The 17,733-nt window shown below is 38.2% G+C and overlaps 1 protein-coding gene across 4 annotated transcripts; it reads left to right on the top strand.

Moving 5' to 3' along the window:
• Positions 1 to 304: 304 nt before the first annotated feature.
• Positions 305 to 16,476, top strand: LOC130175569 (deoxyribonuclease gamma-like). Of its 4 annotated transcripts, none has more exons than XM_056386139.1 (10): positions 305 to 428; positions 6,293 to 6,452; positions 7,287 to 7,375; positions 8,637 to 8,648; positions 11,524 to 11,613; positions 12,216 to 12,313; positions 12,539 to 12,651; positions 13,584 to 13,741; positions 13,901 to 13,997; positions 14,706 to 16,476. In XM_056386139.1, exons 2-10 carry the CDS (start codon positions 6,300 to 6,302, stop codon positions 14,820 to 14,822), a joined length of 927 nt encoding a protein of 308 aa, XP_056242114.1. In that variant the 5' UTR covers positions 305 to 428; positions 6,293 to 6,299; the 3' UTR covers positions 14,823 to 16,476. The 4 variants fall into 4 exon arrangements, with proteins under 4 accessions (XP_056242114.1, XP_056242118.1, XP_056242115.1 ...); XM_056386140.1 differs by lacking the exon at positions 305 to 428 and adding an exon at positions 463 to 584; XM_056386141.1 differs by lacking the exon at positions 305 to 428 and adding an exon at positions 2,608 to 2,665.
• The last annotated feature ends 1,257 nt before the right edge of the window (positions 16,477 to 17,733 follow it).

Raw genomic sequence — 17,733 nt, 5'->3', positions numbered from 1 at the left:
CCAAATATAACTTCATGTTCAAACTGGAGTTTAGTGTCTGTGAAAAAATATTGAGAAACAAAGTGTGATCCTTTTCTTCCACGTCTACCAATAAAACACAAAAGCAGCGTTAAGTCATATTAGATTATATGAAGAATTAATTTTTCCCTTTGTGGTGACACCTGTTTCCTATTTGATGTCTTCAGCTGAAAGAAATCCACCGGGACCTGCATTATGAAGTGCACCTATAATGCCTTTCCCACAGTCCTTGAATGCAGCAGTTGTGGAGGGTGTGGCCAACCTGACAGGAAGGTGACAGAGTGGGCGTGGTGTAAATCGACACCCAGCAGGTTGAGAGCCTCCACCCTGCACCAGCAGCAGCAACTGTCCACACTCAGCAGAGTCTGAACAGTAAAGACACACGGTCAACCTTCTGCTCACCTGAAAAGGTAAGAAAACCAGCAGCACCAGCACTCTGGACTGGGACAGGACCAGTAACAGTTGCTGGGTCTGCTCAGTGTGTGTGTGTTTGAGTGTTTAAAAGTTTGAAGAAGTGGTTTTGAAGACTGAGACCTGGGTGTGAGTCGTAGTGTGACAAGATCAAGGTGTGTATACTGTGATACTGTTGTGTTCTTTTGTGTGTGTTTTTTTAAAGATATGTGTGCAGTTTTTTACAGCTTCATTCTCCTTCTAAACTCTTTACTCTCTTTACATTCCACTTGTATCTCGTAACATTTAGACATTTCAACACTATGACAGTATCACAGTCGTAAATTTTATCATCTTGTTTTAAATCCTTGTTGAAATTTTTGTATGTTTACCATCAGTGAAATATTCAAACCCAACAGCCATGTTTTTATGACTGCCATTCTGTTAAATGGAAACATTAAAGATGTTTCCCTGAAATTGAGCCAAACATACAGAACTTCAGGATCTACTATCACTAAAATATTAAAGATAATTAGTTTGTTGGGTTTGAACTTGAACTAAAATTATATGAGAATCCAGCAGAGTTTAAGAAGCTTTGGTTAAAGTCCCCTCATAGGTTTATATTCTCACAAAGATCCCTACGTTTCCCAAAGGTACTAAACTCTGGCAGCTGAAGCTGATGCAAATGACATCTAGAAATTATATTTCTTATGTTTCTTGTAGTGGTGCTGCTTTAAAGAATATTTCTCTGTAGAGTTTGTAAATATAGTTTAAGGTTAATTTAAGGAAAATTTCAGGGCTGGAGACTTGGTCACAGCCACGGTGCCAATTGTCCACCACAGACTAAACATGTCTGTGATGGTTGAAGTTAAACACTGTTAAAGATTAACTTGTTTTAATTGGTTACTTTGACCTGAACGACTGACACATTCAGGGCAAAGTCACCAGTCAATGTAGAAACAGGTTTGAGTCACAACATGAACATCTTCTGTGAAGTCAGATGAGTTCTTAACAGTTAAACTGCACTTTGTGAGGACATTGCCTCTGAATGGGACTTGCTTAACACTAGGATGTTGTGGTGCGAGCAGCAATCATTTCCGAGGACACACTAAAGCAGGGCTTCAAAGGAACACAGAATATACAGTAGACTTCAAAGCAAGTATCAGGACATTTAGTACTGTATTATTTTTCTAAAATCACAAAGTCAGCAGAAACAGCTAGATCCTAGGTCCACAGGTGGAGTGACACCACAGTAAATCATCTTGACCACAAGCTCACTTCATGATCTCAGACACCGTTTCCACTGACTGATGTTCCTGTTGTTGTTGCAGTTCAGGATCATTGCCCTCCCTCAGAGAGGATTTATGGATCAGGTGTATTCATCATATCACATTGTGTCTCTTGCTGGAAGCATGAGTGAGCAAAAAATAGAGAAAAGTATAATTGAAATCATTCATTCATTATTCCTTATGTGACAGACATTCAGAAATTTACTCTTAAGATTTCAGACACATCTCCAACTCTAATTTTTGCAACTGCAGCGGGCTGTTGCATTGTGGGATTATTAGAAATAGTGGACATGCTGTGGAAAATACTCTTGTGTTATTAGATCGCTCATTAAATCATGATTTTGTAAAATGTTCTCATGGTTTTGGTGCCTGTCAGCGCTGATCCAACTGTTCCAACAAGGTGCTGTTGTTGCACCACAGAGTAAAGGAGACATTCACAGATTTTAAGTCTAATCCTAATAGAGCTAGCTCTAATAGGAAACTGTATGAGGATGTGTTTCCTTCAGTGTGGCAGATCAGACACCTGCCAAAGCAGAACTCAACCTCTGTGTCTTTTTTTCTTTTATTCCTGGTTAAATAAAGCTTAAATCAATAACATCTGTTTAGTTACTGTGAGGCTCCTCTGGGCTCCAGGTGACATGTTTAACTCCAGAGTTTCTCATGAGGATGTATGAGTGTTTGCACCATCAGCTCTTTGCTCACAACTGCAGCTGCATCTATTATTAACTTATTAACTCTTACATCTAACTGTTATTTTAATTATTGACAACCGTGACAACCCAGGTCCGGTACACCTGCCGCTGTACGGGAACTATTTCAGGAGACATTCCTGTGGGTTGTATTAGAGGGTTGGAAAAAAACTACCTGTATGGTTGTTCAGATTGGATAAATTGTTGGCTTATCCTTACAGGGTCACACGGGGGCTGGAGCCGATCCCAGGTGACATTGGGTGAAGGCGTGGTACACAGGTTTGACATGTAGAGACAAACAACCAGTCACACTCACATTCACACCTACGGGCAGTTTAGAGTCACCAGTTAACTAGAGCATGTAAACTCCACTCAGAACTGATCAAGCATTTAGCATAAAAACATGACAAAACAGTTAAGAGCTGGCTGTCACAGATCGAATGCAGTCCCATTACAGGGATCACATTGTGTTGTGTGTTGTTCATGTGCAGCACGGCTCTTGTAAACGGCTGTCATACTATGATGAAGTTATATCTTCTTGTGGTTTAAATAATGAAGTGAGTCAGATGGTAGCTGTCACACTGTTGTGTTGAGGAAGTGTTGGGGGTGAGGTGTGAACAGAAGTCACGCTACCAGTCCCTCCACCTGACCTGAACACTGTATATGAATGTCAAAGCGGTGATTTCCAAGTTCTTTATTTATCAGCTGCTATAGAAACTTATTCCTCTACATTTCACTCCACAGTTCTGCAATCTGCATGTCACACCATCTGCATGGCTGTAGTTTAAAAGGTACAACAATCTGTAATTAACAGTCACACAGCGAGCTGCTGGTCAGTGTGAGCTTTAATTGAAGTCTGTAAAAATGAAAACACATCTACTCTTCTCCAGTGCGTCGTGCTGTGTTCAAATGTTTTCTGACTTTGTTGCCTTCGTCAGGTTTGTGTCTGTGATGTGTCACTTTTGAGAATAGTTTTTCAAATGATATTCAAACAGTATTTATTTAATAGATACAGACATTTAAGAGAAAAACACAAAGAACCACACGTACAAAACATTAGGTGTGTAACGATTCACCAAATCCAAGATTCAGGTCAGAACACAATACATGGTGGTGAGAAATTTGTCCTACCTTCCCCAGCAGAGCATCACCATGTCACATGACATTAGTCAGGTGCTGCAGTTGCTCTTCACCTGTCAGGTCCTATGGTTATCTCTCCTCAGAGTAGCTTTTCAAAGTTTCATTATCTGATGTCTTCAGATGTAGGAGTTGTCATGAGTAACGGCTGCCTTCCATTTAAGTTTTTCCAGTTCCAACCTTTGCTACTTGTGGAAGCGTAATGTATTCACTTGAGAAAAAAAAATCTGCTCTGTTTTCTGAATGAAAGAATTCTGAGATAATTATCTTGTTAATTGGTAAATTTATTTTCCTCAAGCGAATGCATTACGCTTCCGTAGCTACTGACTTCAGCTAAAATTGAACTTTCCACACCTGCGTGGAGGACAGAGTCTGTGTGACTTAAATGTCATCATCTGCTGTCGGTTTATTACTGCACAGACCTGACACACCTACAAGTACACCGACTGCAACAATAGAGCTCTGTGGCACAGGCAAATCAAATGCATCAGGCTTTGATAAACAGACAATATTTGTTAGTAGAGACATTCAGTGCTGGTTTGGCTCTGCAGATGGGATCAGGCAGACAGGGATTACTCAGCTCCAACCTGTCACACAAATTTTAAATGTCCTGCCTCCAGTAACCTTTTATTTTTCTATGCAGTGCCGACCTATCAATGATGTCTGTGCTCGTCTTTTGTTTAGTCGTCATTCAGCCAGGTTGAATTTAAATTTCAGGCATTACCGTGTTTGCAGTTTTTCAGTCATAGTAAAGCAGGGTCATAGTAAACAGGCTCTCTCCCTCTGTCATTTGCCTGCAGTGCCTCAGGTCTGAACACGCACACCCTCCTCCATCAAACCAGTCAAACCACTCAACCTGTCATACATCTCCTCTCCGTCGACTCCTCAGTGTCTGTTTCTTCTTTTAAAGTCTGCAGCCAAAGCCTTTAAACTTCACCAGCAGTTACAGAACAAGAGTTAGTTAATATTTAAAATCACACCCATCACATTTCCTGCCCAAATGTAAAAACCCACAGGTGTGTGTCTCCTCCCCTGCAGGTGGTCTTAAACATTCCCCTCCTTGGCTGCAGTCATGTTGTTGTTACTGTGGAGTTTTTCTCTTGTACTAAACTTACCTGTCACTTACAGGCTCTGCCTCTGAACCAGAGACCAGATTTAATCACTCCACTCTGTCTGGGTACTTTTCCACCCACTTGATTCTTCCTGTTTGTGTTTGGGGTTGTAACGCATGAGAACAACAGTTCATGGTGTCATTTTCTTGACTTATGGTTTTATTTCCCATGTGCTTGATCCATCTGATGTTCATGGCTGAGTGAATATATATAGTCTAATGTGTTAGAGTATTACTGTTGGAGGTCTACAAAGTCCCATTCTCACAGTGTTGGAATGCAACTAAATACATTTACTCCAGGACTGTACTCTAGTACAAATGAGAGGAAATTTACACTTTATTTGAGTATTTTATTTTCTTAATAGTTTATACATTTCAGAGAGAAATGTTGTACTTTGTACTGCATTACATTTATCTGACAGTTAACATTTCTAAAATGAATTTGAAGCTCTGGTTCTTGGCAACTGTACATGATTAATATTTATGACATTTATTCAGTTTCAAAAATGAATGAATTAACATAAAAAATTTGAAACATTCTCATGTAATAATATAGATTAATATTTGCTATGTGTAGCTCCAAATATCCTACAGCCATGGACAGATTATGAAGCAATAGAAACCTGGACAGCAAATCACCCAGACTGAAAGAGGCTAAGGTCGTTTTGAGTCTCTGTGTAGCTGTTCTGTGTCTTTACATTAACTCTAACAGCCCTCTTGTAGAAAATTGAAATGCATCCTTATGTGATTAATATCAATATTCTCAATATCAATAATTGACCAAATAATCAGGAGATGAAATGTACTTTATTGAATCTCGTTGTCAGCTTTCTTACTTGTTTTGTCCCTTTCTTTTTAGCTCATCAGTCATGTGAAGCACTTTGAACTGCACTAACCTGTATGAAAAGTGCTGTACAATTAAAGTTTGATTGATTGAATAATGAACTTTATTTGTATAGCACTCTGCATACAAGAAATGCAGCAAAGTGCTTTACAACAAAGAAATGTCATGAACCAAGTGCTTCGCATGAAAAGACATAAAACGAACATATAAAACATGTTAAAAACATTGATGTAAAATGTAAAACATTAAAAACATTAATGTAAAATTAGATGAAATAATAATAAAATATTCACATATAAATGATATATAAATAAATATAATACGTTAAGCATAATACAAGCATAAATACTTATATACTTACTTACATACTTATAAGACATCAAACAATAACAGCGTTTAAAAGAAGTGCTGAGCAAAGATGTGGTTAAAGGCTGAGGTGAACAAATAGGTTTGAAGTTTTCTTTTAGTAATACTCGGTGAGCTGTTTCTCTGATATCTCTAGGTAGGGTTAGGGTTGTAGAAAAAATGTCACAAGTGTTTTCAGCTGCTGGATGAGTCCGAAATTTAGATTCAATCTAGTTCAACAAAAGGATTCAATGATCCCTTGTTTTTAAAATCTCCAGTTGTTTATCTGTTGTTTTAGTTTCAGAAACACTGAGAGACTGAATTATGTAAATTTAAATAACAGCTGGAAAAATCGAGGCGCTCTAAAACTTTTGATCCGTCACATTGTTGAGGTGCTGTTTTATTTTGGACTCTCCACATGACACCATGTGCTTCACATCAATGAAAATTGCACATCTTTTGTTCACAGTCCAGCCATGAGGTGGCGCTCTTCTGGTCTTCCTGTCCTCTTTCTCTCGTTGCTCACCGTCTCAGCAACAGTGTCAGGATTCAGGATCTGCTCCTACAATGTGCCAAAATTCAACCTCCAGAAAGCTTCGAACTACAGAGTGATGCACACTCTGACACGGGTAGGACACACACACACACACACACACACACACACACACACACACACACACAACACACACACACACACACATACACACACACACACACACACACACACAGGTAGTGCAATTGTTTTCGGATGATGTCAGATGTTGTAGGAACTTGTATCAGCATCCATTTTATTTCCATAGTTTTTATTTTTCATACCTTTAAGGACAGACTGATTGCCTCGTTATGGGAGAGTGGCTCGTTAAAAAGTGTCTGAGGGCAAAAAAGATGCGGGTTTATCATTTTTGATGTTTGTGAGGTCGATTGTTTTTCAGAAGTGGGTTGATAGTGTCATATTTCATTAACTTTATTTTCTCTATATAAGCGGGTTTCTCCTCCTGTCCTGTGATATAATGCCTGAAACAACCTTCTCTAAGGGTCTCTCGTCCTGTGGGGAGATTTTCTCACCTGCTCTTTCCAACAACAAAGAAACTTTGAACCTCATTTTTAATATAATTTGTATTCAAATCCAGCATGTCCATGAATGTTAACCACTGGTTTACTGTCACACTGAGCTGCCGTTATTAACTAAATGAAGTGGTTTTCACACACAGACAATTAAGGGCATTAAATACTGACTGTGAGGGATGATCTACAGTATCATGGAGCCTGTTTTGGAAACTTAATAATGTCTGTCTGTCTGTCTGTCTCTTTCTGTTTCTCTCTGTCTGTGTCTCTGTCTGTCTGTCTGTCTGTCTCTCTCTCTCTCTCTCTCTCTCTCTCTCTCTCTCTCTCTCTCTCTCTCTCTCTCTCTCTCTCTCTCTCTCTCTCTCTCTCTCTCTCTCTCTCTGTGTGCTTGCGTGCAGGTGATCGCTGGCTGTGATATCTGTCTCCTGCAGAACGTGATAGATTCAAAGGGTGAAGTCATTCGGTCTCTGTTGTCGTCCCTCAACAGGTAAAGTGAAAACCTGTGAAGCAGCTCACACTCGGTGACTCTAACTGCAGCTTCTGGTGGCCAGTATGTAGGAAACAGCAACAAGCTTTTACACTAGGAAATGTTGAGTAGTGCTTTAACTATAGCAACCAAAAATCCTCAGCTTTATTAAAGGCCATGACTCATTTTGTGTAATGAACAAGTCAATTAAAAAGCTGTCCCACCTTTTTGTAAAAGGTAAATTTCCAAATGGTTCTCATGATGGTTAGTAGTTTTTAATGCTTTATGAACCATTAATAAGAACAAGTTTTTGGTTGCCAGGTTACCACTCTGGTTTTCACTTTCAACTTTCTAATGATGCACTCTTTGTAAAGGTTTTATAAAAAAAAATTGTTTGTTAATTGTTATTAGATAATTTACTAGTACTTTATGACTTTTTAGACAATGAGAGATACTTGAGCTTTGATGGTGATAAAACATTAATAACCACATTATTACCAAATAGAAAGATAAAAACCATTCACAGGGATTTTTCACAACCTGGCGACTTATTGTTTGTAACTGACCTATAAAGTAGCAGTAAATAATTTGTTAAGCATTCATAGAGGAAAACAGTTGCCATTCATAAATCTCTTAAAAGGGTGTTTTATTAGATTAGTGAACAACTTTTTTATTTACTTTTTTATTGTAAAACAATACATGTCATGTCCAAACAAAGGCCTTTACATCAATTGTTCTTAGTTAATGAGTCATTTTTTAATCCGTAATATATGAATCATTGTAAATGAAAGTGGTACCAACAACAATCCAGGTTGTTAGCAGACTTTCAAAAATGACAAAACTTCCGTTAAGGCCATTTTTGAATGATAATAAATGTTTGTATCAGTGAATCTGTACAAAAGAAGCACTACTTTTACATATTTCTGGTCAAACTTGCATTTTTCTCTCAGTATCTTTGCTGGTTGTAGCTGATATTTGTACATTTGAATCTGACCATTTTTAATAAGTTTAGTTTTATTCGTTTTTAAACTGATGGTAGAACAGGGTTCAGAACAGGGTTCAGACTCCACTCAAACTCTCGGCTCTTTTTAAAAGAACAGGTGAAAGTACAAAATATTTATCATTTATATCATTAAACAGAAGCTGCTAAACAGGATTTTTAGATACAGCAAAGATTCAAAAATGAATGTACACACACAGTTTGTACCAACACTGCTGTACCCACAACATGTGTGTATTAATACAATATGGTCATTGTGTGTCTGCTGTCTACCTCCAACAGGGAAACTGACAGGTACAGTGGATTTTATGAGCATGTGTGACATCATTAATCATAACAAATCATCCCAATCAGTCTTAATTTACCTTCTTTACTAATCCTAATGCCTGTAATAACAGGTAACACTTTATTTTGGATAATCACTCGTTACAGGGCAACATATCAGCTGACTGTCAACCAGATATGTCTCAACAGATCAGACTAGAGGAAAAGTCTCAGTATCAACAGGTTCATCAGACGAGTGTTCGTTCCAACAGATAGAAACGTGTTCTGACACAATGAATAACCCTGATTTTATCTATTTATTTTTATGTGTCTTTAATTAACCTTAAGATTAAAGGAACAGCTCTGTTTGTTCATAATAAAGATAAAGAATATGACTAGCCTAACTCAGCACAAAAAAATAAGAGAAACTGTTAAAACACACACATTGCAATAACTCCAGAAGTATCTGATTTACATGTTGAATATCATTTATTGAACAGGTGTAACAGATGTCTACCCTACTGCCAGCTAAACCCTGGACCCTGGAATTAGCAACATGTTATTAAGCTAGCTCTGGAGTTGTTCCAAGGTGTTTTTGTTTTGTTTGTACCATTGATGGAGCCAGGCTAGCAGTTTCCCCCTGCTTCCTTTCTTTGTGCTAAGCTAGGCTAAACACGCTGTAGACCTAGAGTACATTATCTCAATACTTTAGTTAAAAAAGTTTTTTAGCCAAACTGTCCGTAAATCACATCGGGGGGGGGGGGTGTTCAGAATGTACAGGCTAATTTACATAAACAGAATGCTGTCAAGGCCGTCAAGAGGCTGAAGCTTGAGAATTTCCTGTTGTCTGTTGAAACTGTCCTTGTTGAGAGTCAACTAAGTAGACTTACTAAAATAAAGTGTTACATCTTATTATATCCAAGGGTTAAATTGGGATTTTTGTGACAGAAGAACAGTCCTGATGATAACTGCCACTTAATTTAGCATTATAAAGACCTGATAAGTGCCACATTTCACTATCATACATTTCAGATAATTAATTAAGTTGAATTCAAAGTGAAAAATGTATGCTTCATTACTTTATCCCAGAGAGCAAAATAATTTTTTGCAGTGATCCCATTAAAATGAATTTAATTCAGCGTTTTAAACTCCTGTTTGACTAAGTCATTCCGCATGAAACACTGAACTTCATGACATTTTCTTATTCTCTATAAAAGAGATTTGTGTTTCGTCAGTGTAGCAATGAATGAATGAATGGAGTGTCGTATTTCTTGAAACTGTGATTGAAATGCAGCATGTGCTCACAGAAGTGAAGGGGGCCAAGTATTGATCCCTGTGGGACACCACATTCAAGTTGCTGTGGTCAGTCAGACATTTATGAGCCAACCAGGAAAGTGTTAGTCCTCTGGATCAAAGATCTTAATCTAAAAGGGATCGTGTAGTCTGATCCAGTTCTCCATTCAGATAAAATTTTGCAAATTAGATCAGAATCAACAGCAATTAACACTAAATTCTCAGATGAATACAGTTTGAATAGAATGATAAGTGACTGTTACTCTTCCTGGACTATTCTTATGTACTTTTACTTGAGTAGAGTTTTCAACGCAAGTAATCTCCTAGTGAAGTAATATTAAATCCAGTGTATTCTCTTTGTCCGTCTAGTACTCATTCCGCTATTGCTAATAATCAGATAAATAATTTTTCCACTGAAATCTGAATCACTATAGTTATTGATAGTGGTATATATCACATTTTTTGGGCTTAACCCTATAAATGGCCCGATTTAACCCCAATTTTTTGCAGCTGCTTCCTTTCTGGTGATGTCTAACAGGGAACATACAGACAGGTGACAAATTAAAGAACAAACTTGAAAAATTAGTGGAGAAACAGGATCGCAGTGTCCTCATCCACAGGTCATGAGGGGTCACTGATAGATTGATGAGTATCAACATGATGTGATTCATATGCTCTGACCTTCAGTCACCAGAGCTCAACCAGTCTAACAACTGTGGGAGATTTTGGACTGACGTGTTAGACGCTCACTCAACATTTCACCTAAGACACTTTATGTTGGTTTTTCCTTTGATTTGTCACCCGTCTGTACAATCTGTGGTGGTTGGTGTCCAGTCTGCTCATAGTTAGTTAGACTTGTTAGAAGTTAGGTACTGTGGAATTTGCAAAGTGCTCTTCTTACTTAACAAATGCATGTCTGTTGTTTTCACCGGGACCGTTCTGAGGGTATTAACCTTGAATCGACATGGGCAAAGACTAATATGGGAGCTAACTGAGGAGTGTTACAGTGGTGGAAGAAGTAGAGATCATTTACTTAAGTAAAAATACAACAATGTAATAATACTGAAATACATATGAAATACTACTTAAGTAAAAGTACATAAGTATTATCAGCAAAAATGATTTTATGACTTGTTATGCAATAAAAGGTTCCTGTGGCTGATAAACTATTATATATGACATAATTAGATTATGAATACTGATGCAACAATGTGTAAATAGCATTTTACTGTTGTAGCTGGTTGAGATGGAGCTACTTTTAACTACTTTATATACAATTCAGTAGTTTAGTCCAGGGGTTCCCTCTGCTGAGGTGCCCATAACCCAAACCTCTCCAGTGGAACCGCTCAGCTCAGTGGCCACAGCTTGGACTCTAGTTTCATTAGACTGGTGAATGTGTGTAATCACACGAGTGTGAAAAACTTTGCCCACAGTGATTCTTGATAAGTTTTTTAAAAATAAAATCTGGCATATCAAATTCAAAAATCACTCACAAAAACTCCCCAAATCTTTGAACATATATGTTGCCTTCTCTCCACACTCTGAGCAGTGTGATGTGCTGCTGTCTCTCTGCTGTGTTTTAGTGACATTTTTTCTGTGTCTTTGTGTTGAGGTATGATGACGACTACCTCTACAAGTCAGTGTCCAGCAAGGGTCTGGGAAAGTCTGCGGATGACATGCAGCAGTATGTTTTCTTATACAGGTAAGAGACGGCGCTGTGATCCATGTCTGTGATCCATGTCTGTACCTGCTCGTTCTTGTAGTTTAATTAAATAAAGAGTAGAAAACAAACCTATCTTTGTCCAGTGCACAGCAGGTGGGTGGGGCTTGGGGCATGGCTGAGAGCGGTGACTGCTTTGTTACAAAAGTCCTGATGGCTCGTTCTACGGCTCAGTTTCTGAATACAGGCTGTGTACATTTCTCTGTGGACTGAGTGCTTTGATATTTTCACAGTATTAATATAGAACCTAGACCTGCTTTATGATCAAAGAACACATGGACATTCACCTTTATACGATAATGGACCTTTAATTACACAATAAGAACAAGGTTGTTTTTCATCTTCAGTTTTGTTTCCCTGTACTGTACACTGCCCAACTCTTACTACTTTGTTCCCCAGTGTCCTGTTTCTGTACTTGTATTGAAATACCAGTGGGAACTGGTCTGTACTTTATTAGCACCTGATACAGTGAAATTACACTGTGAATCGCAGGTGTTATAGACCCTCATCATGTCAGATACAGCCTGGTGAATCCACCATATGACCCCTGACCTGCCTTTCATTTCATCATGTCGTCCAAATAGGACTCAGACAGTGGATGTGGTGGCTCAGTATCAGTACCAGAGCAAACAGTCCTTCCTCAGAGCGCCATTCATTGTCCAGTTCCAGGGCAAGCGCACCGGTCAGTGGACACAAAACACACAAAAAACACAAAACACACCGCTTTTCTTTAATAATTTATCCTTTCAGCTAAACCAGGGGAGGAGTTTAAAATATTACAGAAACCCTGTGTCTAATATACAATGACTGACTTTCACCTCTTGTTCTTCCTCTTTACCTCCTTCCTGTTCTTGTTCTCTCTTCATTTTCTTCTCTCTTCCTTTTCTTCCCTCTTCCTGTCCTGCAGCAATCAAGAAGTTTATTCTGGTTCCTCTCCACACTGAGCCCACTCAGGCCATCCAGGAGATCGACCAGCTCTACGATGTCTTTAAGGAAGTCAGCAAGAAATGGAACAACACGGTGAGAAAGTAGGATTTAAAGATCATCTCAATTTATCAGTGTGGATTTGACACCGGAGAGTTTCTGCAATCCACATGTTTATTTACTAAATGAATGGCAGTACAGATGTTAGCTGTCAGCTGTAGATAGGACCTCATACCTCACAGTAGCTCACTTTGATTTCCAAACTTATCAGGACCTTCTGAGGTTTGACCCTCATTTTTCCCTCATCTCTCTTGACTATATACAGTACATTTATGAAGGGGAATGACGTAGCTTTGACGTGGCTTATTGTTGAAGCTGAAATTTGTCGTTTGTCATTTGTACTTCTGCCACTCTTCATGTGAACAACAGAGTGCAACACCATGAATATGAAGGGAGGAAAGAGTCTGAAAGTTTGCATCATATTCACACTGGGAGACATTATCATCACATTTCGCTCCTCTCAATGACACTGGGTTTCTTGCCCTGCCTTCAAGTGTGGCGGCTCTGAATAGCAATAAAAACTTTGCTGATGCTGTTCATGTTTGATTCAAGCACACTGACACTTTCAGGCCCTCTACAGGCGATGAGCTTTATACCAAGACTCACTAGTGTGTCTGTGCTGCAGCGTAAGATTGCGGCCAATGTGACATGACTTTTCCTCCTCCCAATAAAGTGTTGTACTAGAAGCAATAATAATAAGTAATAGCTAACTTAATTGTGTGTACCAACATGAACACGTCAAAGCACATTGTTAAACTTTCTCAAATAGAAATCTGGGTCTCTGGTCTCTGGGGAAAGGGACTAGAATTTACAGGCATCTTGTTGCTGCTTCTTTGTGTTAAAACAGCTTCATTGTGTGTGTGTGTGTGTGTGTGTGTGTGTGTGTGTGTGTGTGTGTGTGTGTGTGTGTGTGTGTGTGTGTGTGTGTGTGTGTGTGTGTGTGTGTGTGTGTGTGTGTGTGTGTGTAGAATGTGATGTTCCTGGGAGACTTCCACGCTGCCTGCGCCTACGTGACCCGCGCTAACAGGAAAAACATCAGACTGTTCACCAACACAAGCTTCTCCTGGCTGATCAAAGACAAAGTGGACACCACTGTCAGCGACGACACCAACTGTGCTTATGACAGGTAGGTGTGTGTGTGTGTGTGGGTGGGGTGTGAAAGTGGAAGGTGAAGGGAGTGACGAGCCAGGGAGGAAACATTCAGGGGATAAACAAAATATTTGATATTCATCAAAGCTTTTATCTGTACTGTGTGTGTGTGTGTGTGTGTGTGTGTGTTTGACAGGATTGTTGTATACGGGGAACCTTTCCTAAAGGCAATCAGTCCATCGTCTGCGAAAGTCTACAACATTGCCAAAGAGTTCAAACTCACAAGGTCCAAGGTACGTTTATGTGTCTGCCGCCATCACACAGCTGATGCTTTACTCTTATTGCTATCTATCTATCTATCTATCTATCTATCTATCTATCTATCTATCTATCTATCTATCTATCTATCTATCTATCTATCTATCTATCTATCTCCCTCCTATAACTGTTGAATATGGATTCTGTGTCAGATCAGAGATTTTTCAGGAACAGTCTCGACTGTTGGAGCCGCCTCCTGCAGCAGCCTCTGTGTTAAAGCAGAGTCTATCTCAGGTGATCACACACCTTTGTAAAGCAGGTTTCTCCTTCATGTCAGACACAAAAACAGGATTTTAGAATAGAATGAATGAAGGAAACGCCCTCCCCCAGTGATCTGTCAATGAAGAATTAATTTTGAAACAAATTGGTCATTAAATAGAAACAGGTCTAAGTTGCTTTTTGTAGGTGAGCTCACACCACAGCTCCCTCCCTCCAACAGTGTAATTTGAACCCGGTACAGATCAAATGCATATTTAAGAACATTTTTTAATTTGTCATTCTCATACAAATTAACTGTAAACATTATAAAGTCAGTCAGAGGTGGAGTAGCCAATGGGAGCAGGATTAGTCATTAATTTGACACCAACAGATAAAACTTCCATCATCTCTGTTTCCTCTCAGGTTTCTATGTATTGATGTAATCACACTATTTGACTCTGAGCTCTGTTGCTTCTGTCTGCCAGGTGCTGGAGGTGAGCGATCACTTTCCTGTGGAGGTGAAACTGAAGAGCTCCGCCCTTCTCCTTCAGGCCACGCCCCTCCTGATCCTCCTCGTCCAGTCCTTCCCGTCGGCTCTGTGAGAGCCTGTTCACTTGTTCGTCCACTCTTACCACTGACAGGGATCAGGGTTCTCCTCACACGGTTCAGAGTCACACAGGTTTTGTTTTAACAGTCATCTGACCTGGTTACTGCAAACCAGCCTCACAAAATCATTTTAAAAGGTCCACATGTTTATGGCTTCCTTGGTTCACAGATTACTTCACTTGAACTGAAATAATGAACAAACGAGTCAGTGCTGCAAATATTCTGGATACTTGGTGAGTTGTGTCACAGTCTGATCTCTTCATCACACAGAGACTTACAGATGCAGGTCAAATCAAACATGTTCAGATTTATACTCACATGTCACATTTTGTAACACTTAACTTTAAATCCTCCTATTTAGTATTTGTGAGCAGCAAACAAACATTTAATAAAAGGTTTTTAACAGACGATGAAGCAGCTTTAAGGTCATTTCAAGTGTTTATGCGTATTGTTACAACTGTATTTTACTACTCATTATCTATTTATACCACAGCCTCCAGACGTCCACAGGAGGCAGTGAATACATTAATGAACACTTACATCTGCTTACTGCTACATTATAATGTGTTATAAACCATTTATTACATGTTTATACACCGCTGAAAACTAAAACTGCCAAATAATGGGGATTTAAACAAAGTGTTGCTACGATTATTCCAGTTTATTTCAAACATGGGTTTCATGTATGTATTTTAGTCCACTGGTTGTATCACTAATAACAACAATAGACAAACACAAACCTGCATCCTCACACCTGTCCACATCAACTGTGAAATGTGGTGGAAAACACTGGAGAAAGTTTGTATGTGGACCTTAAAGATTTTTTTGTCCAGCTACTGTTTACAAAGTCAGGAATTAACTTTCTTGGTCAATACCCAAGTTTAAATAAAGCTAAATTATCTTTTAACAGTAATAGTGATGGTACTTTTATGATGTGAATTATTTAGAGAGAACAGTCGAGCAGTCATTCTGGTTCATGTATCTGCTATTGACCCCAGCACTGTCTCTCAGGTGGAGGTTATTTTTCAAAGTGCCAAGTGGGAATTGATCCACTAACCCGTGTATAGCTGGTGCCAGCAGTCCTGCAGCGGAGGACTTAAAGAGTTTTACACTGTACATCCTGTCACTTATTGAATGTATGTACATACTATCTATATGACACATTGTACAACTGTCTTTCTAGCAGGTGATTCTTCTCATTTTGACTTTTAGATGTGATGTTTCCTGGTTTTCTATTCTTCCATCAGCTTCATGCGTCTGTCTGTTGGACTCTGTACAGAAACTGATGTAAATATTTGGAATATGACAATTATAATGTGTGTTTTTTTTTTAAATTATTATTCAGTAAAGTTTTGTATGTTGAAATTAAGTTGCTCAAAAAGTTTTTTTTAATTAGTCAATGCAGTGCAGAGACCAGTACCAGCACCAGTACCAGCACCAGCACCAGCACCAGTGTGCATATATGTATGAGCAAAACCAACTCTGTAGTTTCCTGATACTCCAGATTTAACAGACGCAATGATAATAACAGTAATAATAATAATGATAACAATAATAATAATAATAATGATAACATATACTGGAAACATTTGATAACATTTCAAAATATGACCAAATGTGTGAAAGGGAAATAAATTACATTTGTATTAATTTGTATTCATTTGTTATTGTTATACTGTGTTGCAGTTGTTTATGTCTCATTCTGTGTTTTCATTTATATTACAGTTATTAGTCATTGCTTTTAGGTTTTACTTTTTAGGTTTTACACATTCATTGCAAGAACTGTTCAATACACATTCCTTAAATTATCAAAAAATTTTATTAACAATTATCATGCAAAGTGCAGTCATGATGTGCAAAGACGTATGTGTCTATATTGTTTGAAGTGCAAAGGTGGAAAGTAGCTCAGGACATTTATTCAAGTACTGTATTTAAGTAAAATTTTGAGGTACTAATTTACTTTCAGTATTTTTATTCTATGACACTTTATAACTCTATTCCATTAAAATTCAAATATTCTACTTTTTACAACATTTATATAATAACATTAGTTATTAGTTACTTTGTAGATTCAGATTAATATTACCAATAATAAAATATACTTTATTCTGAAATGGACCATTTTGCACAATGAGCATACTTTCACTTTTGGTACTTGAAGTGTATTTTGATTCTGATACTTTACTTTACTACTTTACTTAAGTAAGTGATGTTGAGTGAAGGACTTTTACTTGTACCAGAGTATTTCTACATTGCGGTGTTGTTACTTTTACTTCAGTAGACCTGAGTCAGTGGTCTGAACTGCTGGTCCTCCTGCAGGCGCTGCTGAAGCTCTGCAGGTACATACCTGTCAGAACAACTTGTTCCACCAACGAGGAAGAGGCGCTAGTTCCTCATAGCAGAGATCATCTATTTTTGTGAAGATGAGTCACATTTCAGCTAAATAAATACACTTGGCCAAGGTCTTGGTTGCCTGCCTCTCTCTGAGTGAAAATGAATCTACAGTCGTATTAAAAAATATTTTTGATGCTACATGTAGACACTGGAAACTTACCGACCACTTGAGTTCATTGCTCAAGTGTGTGTAATTATGTTAATTTATTGAAACTTGATCTCATTGCTCATGTTTCAGCTCTACACTTTCTTTGTTAGTATTTATTTGAGATGTGTGTACCTTTATATTTTTAATTGCCACGTTACTTACTCAATATTGTTGATGCTAATAACATGTAGAATATGATATTTTAGTTTTGCATGTGATACTGTGGACTACATAGTTGCAAATCATGTTGTATCTGCATAATACTATTAGGTACAAACATACAGAGTAAAAAGCACATATGTCAAATATGTATTTTTATACCAAATATATATGTGATTTTTGCACAGTATATTCAAACAACTTAC

The sequence above is a fragment of the Seriola aureovittata genome, chromosome 9 (assembly GCF_021018895.1).
Source record: "Seriola aureovittata isolate HTS-2021-v1 ecotype China chromosome 9, ASM2101889v1, whole genome shotgun sequence".
NCBI lineage: Eukaryota > Metazoa > Chordata > Actinopteri > Carangiformes > Carangidae > Seriola > Seriola aureovittata.
The sequence above is the reverse complement of the archived record's forward strand: the minus strand, read 5'-3'. Positions and strand labels throughout refer to the sequence as shown.